Source organism: Ctenopharyngodon idella, chromosome 15 (genome assembly GCF_019924925.1).
Source record: "Ctenopharyngodon idella isolate HZGC_01 chromosome 15, HZGC01, whole genome shotgun sequence".
Classification (NCBI taxonomy): Eukaryota; Metazoa; Chordata; class Actinopteri; order Cypriniformes; family Xenocyprididae; genus Ctenopharyngodon; species Ctenopharyngodon idella.
In genome coordinates, this window is record NC_067234.1 from 15,057,950 (window position 1) to 15,075,493 (window position 17,544).

Genomic DNA, 17,544 nt, shown 5'->3' on the forward strand with positions numbered 1-17,544 from the left:
AATGTGGACGAATAAAACTTCCTAACTGCGTCTTTGCTCTCTTCACTTTAGCCCTGATGACTGAGGCTTTTTATCTGTATGTTTTGGTGCAACGGTAATCTTGTAACGCATAAATGTCTTAATATCTGCAGGGTTCCTTTTAAAACACGATCAGCCTTTTCAATTTCGAGCCAGAGAGCAACATTAGTGAGGATGAAAGCATTAAAGACGTGCAATGTCTCTGTGGCTATTCGAACTACTGTTGTATGATTGACATGTTAAAATCTTCTGAATGCATACACACAGTTAAATATGCTGAGAAGATGCTGCTGTTTTATCAGATCACAGATATCTTGTTCATCACAGCGCACACGAGCTTTGAGGCAGTCTGTCTCAGTCGAGATGTGTTATAGGCTTACCTTCGTCAGTCTCCACGACAGGCGCAGCATTTGGTTAAAGCATTCACTTATATCCATCACCAACTGTAAGCTCTTTCAGCTGTGGTCTTCTAAAAGCCTCAAAGGCACCAGGGCTTGTGAAGAGAACAAAAACGCGGATCTTTTATTCGTCCACATTCTTCACAACTTCCCATTCTTTTCTCTTCTTCTTATCGCTAGTAAAGCAGTAAAGACTTACATCGCTTCTCTTGTGGCTCATCGACTGAAAATTACAACCAAAACATGTGGCATCGTATATTATATTCCGAGTTGTTGCATTAAAAATAGCAATATGACAGTGTCAGTAGCTCAGTGAGTGCAACCATTTGACGTCACCGACATAGAACACAAACAAAATGGCGCCGCCCATTGTCCAAATATGTCATGGATTTTTTAAATAACCTAAATCTTTCATGGGTTTTCTACTACATATTTCAGTAAGAAACATCATTTACATTATATTAAGCCATACAAGTCTTAACACCAGGGGTTCCCTTTAAGGAAACATTACATTTTATCATTTTTCTAATATTATGGGAATGTTAGATTGAAAAATGTTAGACTAACATCCAAATAAAACATTTTAGAAAAAAAAGCTCCATGAACGTTTTTTGTGCTTACGTTTTGAGAACATTATTAAAGACTGTATAACTTTAAACGAACAGTCTGTTAATGCTACTGGAAAAAAAAAAAAAAACAACAACATTTGTTCATAACTTTGAGAGAACCTTGCCAGAATGTTAGCTAATGTTCCCTGTTAGCTGGGATTGACCTGAAGGAGAAACAACATGTAGAAGGAGACCGTTTATAGTGGGTGCGTTTCAATCAGCTCCCTAGTTCAGTAGTCATGGCACAATCAGGGAGTCGGCCATTTTAAGTGCTGTCTCAGTTGCAAAATTCTTCCAGTGCACTGAAACGTTCACTCCCTAAAAAGTCCCACAATGCACTGTGAAAACCAGGGAGCATCAAAGCTCACTATGTTCCCTTAACAGAAGTTCTAAAGCGCAAAACTGCAACATCTGCAAATCACATAAGCCAACTCACTACACATAACAATAGATGTTTTTTAAAATGCCAACCATTATTTAATTAAAGGGTTAGTTCACCCAAAAACCCGCAAAACCATCGTAAATTAAGATATTTTTGATCTCCCATAGAATGCAACAAAATTACCACATTCAAGGGCCAGAAAGGTAGTAAAGACATCAGTAAAATAGTCAATGTGACTACAGGGGTTCAACCTTAATGTTATTAAGTGACAAGAATACTTTTTGTGTGCAAAAACAAAACAAAAATAAGGACTTTATTCAACAATTTCTTCTCTACTCTGTCAGTCTCCTACGCAGCTGACGCAGTGCAGCGCTTCCATGTTTACGTCCGAATGCTGGTTCAGTATTCGCCAACGTTGTTCACGTGAGCAGCACAACGCATGCGTGTGATGCTGACACAGGAGCCGGCCAATACAGAGTCGGCGTTCCGATGTAGAACAGGGGTTCCCAAACTTTTCAGCCCACGACCCCCAAAATAACGATGCCAATGACTCGCGACCCCCACTATCCTCGGAGGTGGTGAAAGTATACACCTTTGTGCGCACACGCACTAGCGCCTGTTTCACACATACTCTGTTTGCGTATGCGGTGCATATTTTTTTCTGTGCTCATATTAACGGATTAGAGCGTTCACACTGCACGCGGATGTGGTCCGGCAGTGCGTTCCAGGAGCGGTACGTCTGCAGCAGTGCAGCGATCATTTATGCACAGTCTATTTTTGCTGTGCTGCACTGCGCTGAATTAAAACGATAGCGCATTGTTCGCATTAAAATAAACATGTATTGACGCGGAAAACTAGTAATGTCACCGTAGATGCATATAATTTAAAGTCTCTGTTACACAGTCAACACGTGGCTTTTTTTGCCTCGGGTAAAGCAAGGAAAATGGCACCTTACCTGGCATTTAGGTGAGCAAGGAGACATAATGGATAGTTGTTTATGACCTGTGGGATTTCTTGTAAAAAGATTTAAAAGGAAAGAAATGACGAGAGTCGCCTGTTTTTGTCTATTTTAAGTTTTAATTTAAAATGTTTGTGATTTTAACATGAAGCTTATGTTTAAATGTTTTGCCACGTGCGTGGGCAACGTAATATATAAATATAAAGTATTACTATATATGATGTAATGAACTGAATAAAACATTTAAATGTAGTGCGTGTAAACGTGGCATCTATGAAATACAGTGTATAGAAAGAAAATCGCAATACTGACAAGCCATGTTCAGTAACAACTTTTGGATTTGAAATAAAAATAAGTAAATGTTGTGTTTGTGATGACCTACAGCCACAGATCAGTTGCGCACTGCAAACGCGGCATATGTACGCATATGTACTGCAAAGGCATTGCAGCGGTGCTTCTCCGCTCTCCTCTGCCTGCGTTGTCTTTGGTCGATATTAACCAATGTTTCATTTCGACAAAATTAATATCCAAAGCTTAAAGCCTAAAGAATGACCTACGTGCACATGTCTGAATGTGCTGTAAACTGACCTGCTGCAACTGATGTTGTTTGCTAGTATGTCGTTAATCTGTCGTAATCACCTCAGGAGTCATGGTTGAGGGGAAGGACATTTTTTATTTTATTTTTTTTTTTATTTCTGGAAGTCATCTTGCGACCCCCACTTTGGGAACCACTGATGGTTTTTGAATTGTTGAATAAAGTTGGTATTTTTGTTTTGTTTTTGAGCACAAAACGTATTCTCGTCGCTTCATAACATTAAGGTTGAATCACTGTAGTCACATTGACTATTTTAACAATGTCTTTTCTACTTTTCTGGACCTTGAATGTGGTCATTTCATTGCTTTCTATGGGAGATAAAAAAAAAAAAAACCTCTTGGATTTAATCAAAAATATATTAATTTGTGTTCTGAAGATGAACAAAGGTCTTACAGGTGTGAAATGACATGAGGGTGAGTAATTAATGACAGAAATTTCATTTTTGGGTGAACTAACCCTTTAAAGGTGCAGTGTGTAAATTTTAGGGGGATCTATTGACAGAAATACAACAACTATGTTTTCAGTGGAGTATAAAGACCTTACATAATGAACCATTATGTTTTTATTACCTTAGAATGAGCCATTTCTATCTCATACACCGCGGGTCCCTTTACATGTTAAGTCGCCATTTTGCGCCTGCATGTTTCTACAGTAGCCCTAAAAGGACAAACTGCTCTACAGAGTGCATTTTATCACTATGTTGTTCTTCTTCGTCTTTGGTGTTTTTAGAGGCAGCTTGCATTGTCACTACGTTGAATATGCACGAAAAAGAAGAAGAAGTAGTAGTAGTTGTCTGGTTAATCAGAAGTAGAGACTGTTCTTTGTGAGAAGTAAGAAGAAACCTCATTGCTTGACTGGCTACTCTCTGCTGTTTCAGACGACGACATCTTTGTCCTGTGTCGGCCTCCGTAGCTTCTCTATGTGCTTCGAAAGGGAGGGGTGAGCGGTGGACTGAGCATTTCACAGCCTCACTAAAATTTACACACTGCACCTTGTCGCTGGAAATATAGTCATCAGTGTCCCAATGTGTATTGAGCCAGGGTTCTTACTGTCCTTACCAGTGCCTGAATTTGTGTACACGATATACTGGTTCACGACCTAGGAAGCTAGGGAGTTAATTTAGATGCACCCGTTAATACTCACTATAGCACCCCCTGTGGCAGTCTTGAGAAATGCAAAACTCATTTATGTTGTATTATGACAGATTTGAGACAGCATTCATTTACTTGCATAGAGTCTGTTTTGGCGTTTAATTGCTCAAGCACACACACGGTTAATCACCTTTGTTAATGTTTTGCTGGTCAAAACCCAAGTCCAGTTCTGCTGTGTGAAAGCTTTTGTGTAGTAAAACTCCAGGGGCTGAATAAATTCCTCTTTTGGCTTCGTTTTTCCATTTTCCTGGCTTCAGAAGATAAGCCGTAGTTTGACTCCAGACCCAATTACAGTATATTTACTGTGGCTTGCATTAATATTTACACCCTCTGAAGGGATCGTTTTTAATTTCACTTCTGTATATGTCCTACAGATCCATTTTGATAAGGAGCTTTCACATATACTGCTGTTTGAGCCGATCTTAAGGATAGTGCACTGCGTAGGGGGACTGGGAGAGTACATATGCATTGATTATCTGTTTGACACCATGCCAGATTCATTACTCTTTACAAATAAGAGACAGTGTTTGCAGGGAGTGTTCATATTCACAATCAATTAAATGGTACAGGAAGAAGTGTTATTAAGTAAAAGAGATATCAGTCATTCTATTGATCTGTTTAGTTTTGCTTGAATCATGACTTTGATCTTCTAATGAGATCCAGTAGACAGGCAAATTAATTAAAAATACATTTTTCCCCCAATTTGGAGATAAACTTGGAAATAAACCAATCTACGCCCAGTTGCTCCAAAGTCTCTTAGACTACAGATTCTGACGTTTACTAATGAAATGACGTGTTTAATATTAGATTTAATACTGTAATGGCTGTTCAGATTAATGTGGGCTGGGGAATAATTTATATTGTTTATTTTATTGTATTTTTTTTTTTTTTTTTGTTCTCTTTTAGAGAGACAAAATGATCAAATATTTAGAGAAAAATGCACACTGTATAATCAGTCATCGTAGATGGGTAGATGAACATGATCTCACTTTAAAAAGTGCTTTCTTTAAAAACGATCACAGGATTAGGACAGTGGACAATCAATTGCAGACTCTTAAACTAAACTGGATAATCTGTTTAATAAAAGTGATGCTAATCTCATCAATTTAATAATTGATGAAAATGTTAAAGGTCATTTTGTCTTTGAAAACAAATACAATGCAAAAAAGATGCATCATGACAATAACTAAAACCCGCTTGAGCTGAAAGAGCTGAACACTGGTAAACTGAGCTAATTAACTACTAGAGTGTTGATTAGCTCACTCAAATGCATCTTATGCAAATGAGAATACAGTATATACAGTATTCTGTATACTCATTATGTGACAATACTTATATTCGTATATTATTTTAGGAGCTTTTTAAGATGTTTCAGAACATTGCTAATCTCACCTGTCTAATACATTTTTAAATTAATACATTTATACAGTATTAAAAATGAAAACTTTTTGGTTGAAAGTTTGTTGTGTTATAGGTATGTTTTTTTTTTTTTGTTTTTTTTTTTGTGTGTGTGTGTGTCATTTTGCATATAGTTGTCTGCTTACAATTGTAAAAATAAGATTTTAAAAAATGTTGAACTTTAAAGCACACTTTTGTCAAAAGACAGAAACTAGGATGAAAACTATGGAAGCTTGTTTCCGCCACTGAATAAAAAATAAAAAGGGTAATTGCAACTTTTTATCTCACAATTCTGGCATTTTTTCTCCATAGTTGAATGATATAAACTCACAATTCTGAATTTTTTTTTAGAATTGTGTGATATAAACTTGCAATTCGGACTCGCAATTGAGTGCTATAAAGTCAGAATTGACCGTTCGCAAAGACCCGCCCCTATTAGTTACTGTTGCTACGTCCGACAAGCCATGGCAATCTCTCGCTGCACATCATGTTCTCACGAAGTGAAAAAATCCATCGCGGATCAAAGAGGACACTGACAACGTGTCGACAGATAAGACAGAGCAGGTTACTTTTGATATGAAACAAAGTCTCAAATTTTGTAATTTTTAAAGAAATTTAAACAATAAATACCGATTTGTGGCTCTTTAATGTGTCGTGACAGATCACTGTAGCGCCTCAGTCCAAGCGGCTCGTGAACCGATCACCTCTTCCTACTAGTTAATTTATAGCATCAAATAAGCATGAATGAACATCATAAGGAATGTTTCAGTCCCGGAAAGACGTCAGTACACACCATTCTTCAAGTTCAAGTCCACTTACGTTAATCTGCTAACTCCCCTGACTGCTTTGTCGGACAAAATGGCGGATTCGGCGTTATGATTGGTTAGATCACCTGTCAATCAAACTCCTGGCGAATTAAGGGTCAGTTGTGAGATATAAACACGCAATTCTAGTAATTTTTCAAGTAATTTTTTCCCCCTCAGAATTGGACTTTTTGAGAAAATAAGTCAAAATTGCGAGATATGAACTCACAATTGCGAGAAAAATGTCAGAATTGTGATATAAACTTGCATTTGCGAGAAAAAAAGTCAGAATTGCAAGTTTATATCTAGCAATTCTGACTTTATAACTCATAATATTGATTTTATATATCGCAATTCTAACTCTCAATTGTGAGTTTATATCTTGCAGTTGTGAGATAAAAAAAGTCGCAATTATTGTGGCGGAAACAAGCTTCCATAGGAAACAAAAGAAAAACTTTAGTAGTTTTATATCATGTAACATGTATCATTTAATGTGTTTATCCAATGAATTAATTTAATATTTACTTTAATATTCAGTGATTGTTTGAATGAATTTTATCATGAGTAAGAGGACTGCCTCAATTTATTCAGGAATATGTAGTGAGATAAAAACTGGGGATGCTGATATGTTTTTGGAAATGGATCTGTAAATGGAAAAACAGCTCCAGCTGCTTATATGATTATGCTTTACAATTCTTGAAGAATGAAACATTTAAAGACATGTCACTTTTTCTTTTTTCTTTTTTTTAATTGCTGGTCTCTGCTGTCAAATGAATAGAGAAAGAGACATCTTGAATGAAGCAGAGTTGATCATTTCAGACGGTGTGGTAACAAATGATTGGTGGTGATCAGACCTTCTGAGATGAATCTGTGAATATGACAGCTAATCAGTTTGTTCTTCTTTTTATGCTCAGGCCATTCCTAGTAAAACAGCAAGTGAAAATCTGTCACACACACACAAAGTACTAAAAAGGAACTCTTGAAGGATGAGTCTGAACGTCATTTTATCAAGTACATCATGTTCCTGGATCAACATTCCATTCAACCAATCAGATTTAAAGGACAGTTTTACAATTTATGTCGAGTTTATGCTTCCAACCTAGGTGCTTCAAAATCAGTGTTATTCACTTAACATTTCCCTCTGATTTTAGGGATACGTTTTTTAGGGATAGGTTTTGGGATAGGGTGAGAACTAAATTTTTTCAACAACTTATGTTGATCCAGGAACAAGTCTTACTTCGCAAATCAGGGTGACCAAAGATTTTACTGAAATGGCCTGTTGAGCTCTCGCTGTCTTCCCGCCTGGAGTTAATAAAGGCTTAACTTTTCTTCTTGACCTCTGTAACGCTCTTGTCGGCTGGCAGAAGCCGCTGTCCATGTCATGATTCTCAACTGACTGATAGCGAGACACTCTTTGACACTCTCACTATGAATTTAATGCCAGTATCTGTGAAACATTAAACATGACATTTTTGAGATGTAGTGCGTTTTGTTGTAACAGTTCCTCTGTGACTCCTGTGTTCACAGACGGTCCTCGGCCCTTGCAGAAAGAGATCACCTCCCTCAGAGCCTTCATGCTGCTGTTCCTCAAACAGCTCATACTGAAGGTAAGCATCATGTCATGTATTGTATAACTGGATAATATGTAGCATATCCATCCATCCATCCATCCAGGACCTGACCAACTTAAAGGACCTGAGATGTAAACTTTCCCTTATACAGTCATATAATTTTTCAGGTTAAAATAATACCTAAAGTCAGTTTAATTGTAGTTTTGTGCCTGTATTGATTTATCAAAGTATAGAGAACAACAGCTCTAGGGCTGTTGCTTTGGCAGGTTTTTGTTCTCATTCACCAGCCCCAGCTGTTTGCAATTTTCTATCAGGACCGTACGAAAAGTGTACACTTGTTCAGACCAGTGCTAACATATCAAGAAATCTGTCAGGTGGCCAAGGCACAAGCAAACAACAATTAGCTCTCAAGCTGCCTGTGCTCTCGCAGTAATGGGAAACGTGTGCATTCATCAGCACCACTCCAACCAGACAGTTCATGCTGCTTTCCTAATAATAAGAGACAGCTTGTAAAAGTCAGGACCCAAATTTGCTGTGAACATTAATTTCAGCAAACACAAACAGCCTCACTGAATTTTAACTCATTGTTATTTTGTGCTTTATTTCTTCGTTCTGTTTATATTTCATAGTTTGTCAGCATGTTGATGGGAGTAGCAGCTTCTAAGTGCTGTTGGGTGTTAAACAACAGCATCTTGCAAAAGTAGCACCACTCAGCATTTTATCGTATTTTTTTCTTTTTTCATTCGTCAGGACCGAGGTGTTAAAGAAGATGAGCTTCAAAGTATTCTCAACTACCTGCTGACCATGCATGAGGTGAGTCTTTTCCTTATAACTGTACATATTTCTGACATATATCTGTTTTAGCAGATTTCCTGTTCTTTCAGGTTCTTAAATGGGCCCAATTTTACACTCCATAAATTACGTTTTGACTGTCAAAATTTCAAATCATTAACTCAATGACTTCCTATTGAACTTAATCTTTAGTTATTTTGACATCGATTATAGTAAGAGACTACACACATTTCCGAACATCTAGCTTCAGGCTAATATCTGATTTCCTGAGCCCTGACTGAGAATAAGTAATAAGAAATCATATACCCACATTTTGAATCATTTTTTTCATTTGAGCGCAAAAAAAAAAAGTAATTTTGTATATATTGTATATTACTGTATAATTTTTTGTATAAATAATTATGAATAAAAAACAAAAAAACCTACTGTAAATCAAACAAAAAAAATGTACAGTAAGGCTTTTGCTTAAATGCATGAAATTAGTATTGTAGTTAAATAAAAATTGTGTATATGTGTGTATTTTTTTTGTAGATAACTAAACTAAAAAAATATAAGATATTTTCTTAAATGGTTAATATGGACTGAGTAGTGAAGGAAAGTCACCCAACAAGTGTCCAGCACAGGCTACCATTCAAAAGTTTGGGGTAACAGAAACGCGCTGCAAATACTCACAACACAACCGAATACAGAAACACGCCGCAAATACTCACAATGCAACCGAATACAGAAACGCGCCGCAAATACTCACAACGCAACCGAATACAGAAACGCGCCGCAAATACTCACAATGCAAACTAATACAGAAACGCGCTGCAAATGCTCACAACGCAATCGAATACAGAAACGCGCTGGAAAACGCAAGTAACTCACTCCTGCTAAACGTTTACTCTTTGAATTCTTGCACCCAGGAACAATACAAGTCGACACCATTATGACTAAAGGTTTGCTAAGAAGTATTTCCTACTAAAGCAAGGCGGTATTTGACTCTGGTAAGCGTATCCATAGCAGACTGATAGAAGTGGCCTTGGATGGCAACATGCCCAGTGCATTATGGGTGTTGAAGTTTTCCTGCCTATTTGGTGAAAGGGAAGACAACAGCCTTTTTTCTCTGTTTTTGTCTAGTCAGGTAGCAAAAAAGCCAATTGAAAGCCCATTTTGTCAGCGGTGAAGTACCCCTATAAATGCAGGATGTGTGTTTATGCCCTTAACTCAATTCAGGATGAGAACCTCCATGATGTTCTTCAGCTGCTTGTGGCCCTCATGTCTGAGCACCCTGCCTCCATGATTCCTGCATTTGACCAGAGGAACGGCATCCGGTAAGAAACCTCTTACTCCACGCAGAGTCAAATTTCATTATATTTCATCTTGTCTCCCATGATGGAGTTGATACAATCATGAATTATTCACAAGACTCGACATAGGAATTGCAATGATATTTTCATATTTATTATTTTTTTTTCTGACAAGCGGGATAAAGCTCACACCCTGTATGTCAAGCTAATGAAATATAGATGGATTTGATAAAGTTTTGGGTTTGGCTCAAAATAACTGATATGACTTTGATGAACAGCTTCATGGTGGTTTACACAATTCCATTTCCTCTCAAGTATTACTTATTATTGCCTGCCAAATTCTATTTTTTTTTAGAATCTGCATTGAAATAATGAAGTGTTTGGCACTTTCCCACTGGTTCTTGTTTTTAACACAATATTTAGTGAATTAATTCATAATAATTCTTTTTAGGTTTTAATTTTATTTTAATCTATTTCCAGGGTGGTGTACAAACTTCTGGCTTCCAAGAGTGAAAGCATCCGAGTTCAGGCTCTAAAAGTTCTGGCATATTTTCTCAAACACTTAGGCCACAAGTGAGTACATCCATTCTTCTCTTTTCCAGAGTCACTTTCACATACAAAGTCTTCCAAGAGTCATTATCTTTTCTCAAGTGAATCCGACAAGGTGAAATTTGTGGTTGCATAAGGACAGAATCCTCAACAGTAACGTGTTTATGAAATTTTAAAGTTCTTCTGATAAATTGAAATATTCTGTAGATGGCTCCAGGGCTTTTGTTGAAAAAGGTACCTATAGTGAGATACGCTACCCATAAGCCTCTTCTTTTTACGAGTGTGTGATTGTGTATGTTGATATTTCTGAGTGTGTATATAGGGATGTGTGGTTTGACGGAAGTCATCAAAAAGCTTTTTTTTTTTTTTTTTTTTTAATTATAGTAAAATGTACTTTTATATTATAGTTATAGTATATATCTATATAATTATTGTTGATTAATTGTAATATAATTATATAATAAATAATTAATTACTATAATATATAATTACTATTTTGTATTTTTTTCTGATTCTGATTGAATTGATTCTGATTGAATGAGCCACAGAACTGATAAACACACGTGACATTTCTTGGCAACCATAAACAACTAAACTCTGCTCGGTTCTCTGTATTTTTGCATTACATAATCTGTCCTTGTCGCCCTTACATGTAAATAATGAATAATGTAAAGCATTCCTGCCCACTGATAGTCGTGCAAGTATGTACTGCGGCACTGAAAATCTGTATTGCTTGATATATTTCTACCGTTGCATTCTACCATTACCATTACATTAAGGGTGTGTGCGTGTGTGTGTGTGTGTGTGTGTGTGTGTGTGTGTGTGTGTGTGTGTGAGGGTAAGTGCATGCATAAGACCGTTTCCCTTAAATGTACACTTACAAAAATAAAAAGGCCATCCAAGCTGTTTTTAGAACTTTACAAGCCCACTGACATTTGCAAACTTGTACTGCAGTTAGCCTAGAGTGCACATAAAACCCACATTTGCTTTTTGTCATCATTAGCGTATCCATCGTTGAGTGGTTACCATCCTGCATGCTCACAGGCACTTTAAAACATACTTTTTCCTGGTTGTCATTTTACTGTACAGTCCCCATTTGTCTGTAGTTGCTATTGGGCAGGATTGCATTTAGGAGGCTTGGCATCCTGACAGTACCTCAGCATGATGTGCTGCTGGATAGTTTGTGATTGTGAAAGTCACAGCTCTTCCAGTATGAGAGCGTAGAGGTGGTTGCTTCGTTATTCTGTGCGAAAAACTGAAGGTACCTGACACCATGCAAAAGGTGCCAAGCTCAGTCGCTATCAAGGCCTGTTCCTGCTAGCTTGACATTAGCTGTGAGATGTATGAAAGTTGGCATTTTAACTGCAATATGTTTTTGTATTTGTGTGTGTGTTTTGTCACAGGAGGAAGGTGGAAATTATGCACACAAACAGTCTCTTCACACTTCTTGGGGAGCGACTGATGTTGCACTCCAACACACTGTCGATAACTACATACAACACACTATATGAGGTAATATAAAACAGATTGTTCTGTTCTGGATGCTGATTGGTCCATATAGTATTATAGCTAAAATATACAATTTAATATAAAAATATACAAGATACAAGACCTATAGCAGGCATCAAATTTGAAATGAGCTCATTTTGTGCATAAAATTGTAAAATTTCTCCATTTAAACATTTGTTATGTTATCTGTTCTATTATGAATAAAATATTGGCTCATGTGATTTGAAAGTCTTTTAGTTTTCATTTTATTCAAATTTAAAAAAAAACATCCCAACTTTTCCGGAATTCTGGTTGTAAATCCTGTAACAGATCTAGGCAGATGGAGCTAGGGAAGGTGGTGGGTTTCAGAGGAACTCTATTCCTGTAATTTATTCCTGTGATCAAAGCTGTATTTTCAGTATCATTATTCCAGTTTTCAGTGTCATGTGATTCTTTACAAATCATTCTTATATGCTGATTTCTGATCAAGAAACATTTCTTATTATTATCAAAGTTGAAAACTTTGTGGAAACTGTGATGCATTTTTTCAGGACTCTTGAAGAATCTAAAGTTCAAAAGTGCATTTCTTACTGCATTTCTTTAGGTAATTGGTAGTTAACTTGCGAGTCAGTTGAGTTAGTTTTTACATGTCTAACTTTTTACACTTTTTGTTCCATTGTATATCCACTACACAAAATATTTGAGTAGAGTTTTCAGCTTAGTTTTAAGCCATCTTCATAATTTGATGCTTAATCTGTTCTTTTAATGTTTCAGATTAATTAACATTCATAAATCTCATCGTATCTGTTTCCTGTCTAGATTTTGACAGAGCAGGTTTGCACACAGGTCGTCCACAAGCCTCATGCTGAGCCCGACTCTACTGTGAAGATCCAGAACCCAAGTAATTCTTTCTGTCAGCCCATTTATTCTTTTTGTGGACAGGTCCTAATACATTTACTGTCATCTGTGGAAGTTAAAAGTTTTCTACCGAATGATTAAACATTTGCTACTACACATAGACTTCAGCCAGAGCAAGCTCATTGGTTTGCATCTGTGTCAATCAGACAAAACTCTGCTTTGAATGGCAGAGTGATTAATGCATGTTCTTCTGTTGGTTGTTCTCAGTGATTCTTAAGGTGGTGGCCACACTGCTGAAGAACTCCACGGCCAGTGCTGACCTGATGGAGGTGCGGCGTCTCTTCCTCTCTGACATGATCAAGCTCTTCAGTAACAGCCGTGAAAACAGACGGTGAGGGTCTCTTCCTTTCTCGCCCCATCCCCCATGACAGCAATTAACTGCCTAGTGAACGAGTCAGAAAGGAGAGCAGAAAAAACTGACGTTCTCCCTTGTTGTTGTGTTTAATGGGCACCCCCGTGACGCTAAATAATCCTCAGAATTCTCGCCGTGTTTCTCTCACAGCAGATGTTTCAGTGACACATGCGAGTCAACACCAGTTTCACTGCTGTCCTATGGCTGTTGGTTTTCCTTTTCTTCTCTTGAAAGCTGCATGCAGCGTGCTCCTCTGTGCTGTCACAAGTCTGGCAGTCAATCAGTCGCCCAGTGTGTGCTGAAATCTCAATTGGCTGTTATTATTACTTTTCATCATCTCCATCATTAAGTTCTACAGTGAGCCAATCAGAACTGAAGGGAAGAAGCTTTTTAGACTTGATGAAGCCATTATGTCTCCAAAGTGCTTTCCTAAAACGTCTGTAAACAGTGGCTGGTAACTAGACCAGACATTTGTCCTCACTATTAATGGAATAGTTCATCTAAAATGAAAATTGTCTCATTATTTACTCATCCCCTCTATGCGGCTTTCTTTCTTCTGTGAAATGCTAAAGGAATTATGAAGACTCTGCTGCACACTGTTCTCAATGCAATTATACAGAATGGGGAATGAGGCTTTCGAGCCTCAAAAAGGATGCAGAAGCACCGTAAAAGTGTTTCACATGACTCTTCTGAAGCCATACAATAGATTTGTGTGAGGAAAAAGATCCAATTTTCTCCACTTATATTCTTCCCTTTCAGTGAGTTGTTAATCCGCCGATAGATCATTGAGTCGGTGAGTCAAGAACCAGAATCAGTTCAGTTCTTAAACAGATCTTACAGAGCTTCATTTACAAAATGCATTAGAAGCCTAAAAAGATTGTAGAGACTGTTGGTGCCAAAAGGTTCTACATGAGCTACTTGAGATGCTTTAAAGGGTTAGTTCACCCAAAATTGAAAATTCTGTCATTAATTACTCACCCTCATGTCGTTCCACACATGTAAGACCTTCATTCATCTTTGGAACACAAATTAAGATATTTTTTCATAAAATTTGATGGCTCAGTGAGGCCTCCATTGCCAGTTTCAGTTTTCAGTTTCAACTTTTTGAAAACATCTGACTCAAAAGAATTTGTTCACACACTGGACATTGGGACTTTGCACTTAACCAAGGAAATCTAGTGCAAATGTCCAGATTGTTTGTAAATAAATTAAAAAATTATCATGTGACTTCTGGAGACTTTGAATATAATGCAGAATTAGTATAGACCAATTTTATTGGAGCCCTATTTGTAGCTTAAAATCCCTCATTCATTTTCATTGTAAAATGACCAATTCAATTTATCAAAAATGTTTCTTTTGTGTTCCACTGAAGAAAGATTGTTAAGTGAGTAATTTATGACAATTTTAATTTCAGAATTAACTAATCATTTAGCGATTGTTCACACACCGTAGTTTAGCACTTACTAGCCGATAGGGATGGGTTTGACATTAAATCATCCTTGCCACAATCTTACAACCCGGAGTGTTTCAGCAAAAGGAACAAGCTTAATTCATTCTGCCTCAGCAAAAGATCCATTTATTATGCCACAATGCACTGAGAAAAAAAAATTACGGTGGATAACACAAAGTGCTTCAGGTGTTATTCAAATAGCTGCCAGTCATTCTTAGCGTTACCTCACAGATCTAAAGTTTAATGGAGGCTGGGGCTGAAATTGCTTTGTGTTACTTGTCGGTTTGTGAATTAGGTTCCACCTTTGAGTGTCGTTTGAGGATGTAAAAAAAGATGTTTGCGGAGGAGAGGAGGGTTTAACACGAGTGACTGCCGCGAGCTTAATCCATCTCATTTCTCGTGTGACAGGTGTCTGCTGCAGTGTTCCGTTTGGCAGGACTGGATGTTCTCTCTCGGCTACATTAACCCTAAGAACTCAGAGGAGCAGAAGATCACTGAGATGGTTTACAACATCTTCCGGATTCTTCTCTACCACGCCATCAAGCATGAGTGGGGTGGCTGGCGTGTGTGGGTGGACACACTCTCCATAGCCCACTCCAAAGTAAATAGACCATTTTCGCCAGCTGAGCAAAAGTGTAGTGGTTGATCTTTTCATTGGCCAATATTGATGTGAGATATCTAGGGAGTAGAGATGGATGATATAATCCAGATGTACAGTAAAATTCATATATCTGCAATGTTTAATTGATAGATATATTAATTGATTGATTGATGATGGATGGATGGATGGATGCATTGATTGATTGACTAACTGACTGACTGATTGATTGGTTGATTGGTTGATGGATGGATGGATGGATGGATGGATGGATGGATGGATGGATACCTTTTTCAGTTTATTTGAATTGCAATTTAATGTATTGCTATTCCAAATCAACATTAAAATGGATTCAAATGCATTTCATTTTCAACTGTTTATGAAGTTTGCATTTAAGAAGCCTAAATTTGTCCCTTACTGTTTGTTTGGCAGGTGACATATGAAGCTCACAAGGAATATTTAGCCAAAATGTATGAGGAATACCAGCGACAGGAAGAGGAGAACATTAAGAAAGGGAAGAAGGGGCTTGTCAGCACCATTTCGGGGCTTTCTGCCCAGGCTTCCGCCATTAAAGGCACTCTAGAGCTGGACCCAGATTCCCAAACCCAGACTCCTGAGAGTGAAGCGGATGAACCAGAGATGACAGATTCCGGGCCGAACCTCTTGTCTGAATCTAAGAGTTTGGAAGAAGAGAACCCAGCGTCAGGTGTCCATGTGGAAGTTCATGACCTGCTTGTAGATATCAAAGCTGAGAAGGTTGAGGCCACTGAGGTGAAGATGGACGACATGGACCTTCTGCCTGTCACAGAAAACGGTGGCTTGGTGGAAGTGGACTCTCTCCTGGATAACGTCTACTCGGCTGTGGTGGAGAAGCTGAACAGCAGCGTAAATAGCGTGCTGGTACCCAAAGCCAGCCTAGAAGACAAAAGCTCAGGTCCTCTTATCACCCTGGCTGACGAAAAAGATGCCATTTCCAGCAACAACACCTTCCTCTTTGGCACGATGGCAACTAGCTCAGGGGAAAACCTCCTGCCTGAAATGGGACCATCTGAACCTCTTCCGCTTTCAGGAGTGGAACCTCAGGTTCACACCAGCACTAGTGCAGACCTTGGGCTTCTGGCTCTCATGACGAAGAGCTCGACAGAGCTGGACGCCAACCCAACTGCTTTGGAGGATGATAGCTTTAAGATACAGCCTACTTTGAGTGGTTTCAATGTCTCTGAGGGGGAAAGCCTGTCTAAATGCCCTGGTCAGATAGAGACAGTGGCAGTAGAGCTGGAGCCAGGGGTTTCTGGGGTAAAGAGCACTGCAGATGTTACCAGCACCACATCAGACACAGAAAAATCAGATGATGGCAAAGATAAAGAGATTAAGAAGATTCAGACTACTACTACAACACAGGTGACTATGGGTGTTGGTACTGATGTGTACAGTGCCCTCCACAAATATTGGCACCCTTATTAAATATGAGCAAAGGCGGCTGTGAAAATAAATCTGCATTGTTTATCCTTCTGATCTTTCATTCAAAAAATTCACAAAATTCTAACCTTTCACTGAAGTAAAACAATTGAAAGTGGGGGGAAACTCACATTATGAAATAAATGTTTTTCTCCAATACATGTTGGCCACAATTATTGGCACCCCTAGAAATTATTATGAGTAAAATATCTCTGAAGTATATTCCCATTCATACTTACATTTTTTAGCACACTAGGGTGATCATGAACATGAAATTGTCCAGCCATGACTTCCTGTTCCACAGGAGTATAAACATGAGGAAACACAAAGGCCAAATTCCCTTAATCATTCATCACAATGAGTAAAACCAAAGAATATAGTTCTGATGTGCAGCAAAAGATTGTTGAGCTTCACAAAATAGAAAGTGGCTGTAAGAAAATAGCTAAAACATTGAAAATCCCCATTTCCACCATCAGGGCAATAATTAAGAAGTTCTAATCAACTAAAGATGTTACAAATCTGCCTGGAAGAGGACGTGTGTCTAAATCGTCCTAATGCACGGTGAGGAGGAGAGTTTGAGTGGCCAAAGACTCTCCAAGTATCACAGCTGGAGAATTGCAGAGATTAGTTGAGTCTTGAGTCTCAGAAAGCCTAAAAAAAATTACCAAACAGCACCTACATCCCCACAAGTTGTTTGGAAGGCTTTCAAGAAAAATCCTCCTCGCTCATCCAAAAACAAACTCCAGCAAATTCAGTTGTCAGACA

At 38.0% G+C, this 17,544-nt stretch overlaps 1 protein-coding gene across 6 annotated transcripts in view; it reads left to right on the forward strand.

The window, feature by feature from the left end:
- The window catches only part of nbeab (neurobeachin b), a 339,752-nt gene that overhangs the window by 114,300 nt on the left and 207,908 nt on the right, over positions 1 to 17,544 (forward strand). For all 6 annotated transcript variants that reach the window (XM_051862246.1, XM_051862248.1, XM_051862249.1 and 3 more), the window contains exons 14-22: positions 7,839 to 7,918; positions 8,633 to 8,695; positions 9,893 to 9,990; positions 10,447 to 10,539; positions 11,919 to 12,027; positions 12,823 to 12,904; positions 13,129 to 13,252; positions 15,132 to 15,324; positions 15,754 to 16,722. In XM_051862246.1, the coding sequence (XP_051718206.1) occupies positions 7,839 to 7,918; positions 8,633 to 8,695; positions 9,893 to 9,990; positions 10,447 to 10,539; positions 11,919 to 12,027; positions 12,823 to 12,904; positions 13,129 to 13,252; positions 15,132 to 15,324; positions 15,754 to 16,722 (1,811 nt within the window). The remainder of the gene's footprint in view (positions 1 to 7,838; positions 7,919 to 8,632; positions 8,696 to 9,892; positions 9,991 to 10,446; positions 10,540 to 11,918; positions 12,028 to 12,822; positions 12,905 to 13,128; positions 13,253 to 15,131; positions 15,325 to 15,753; positions 16,723 to 17,544) is intronic.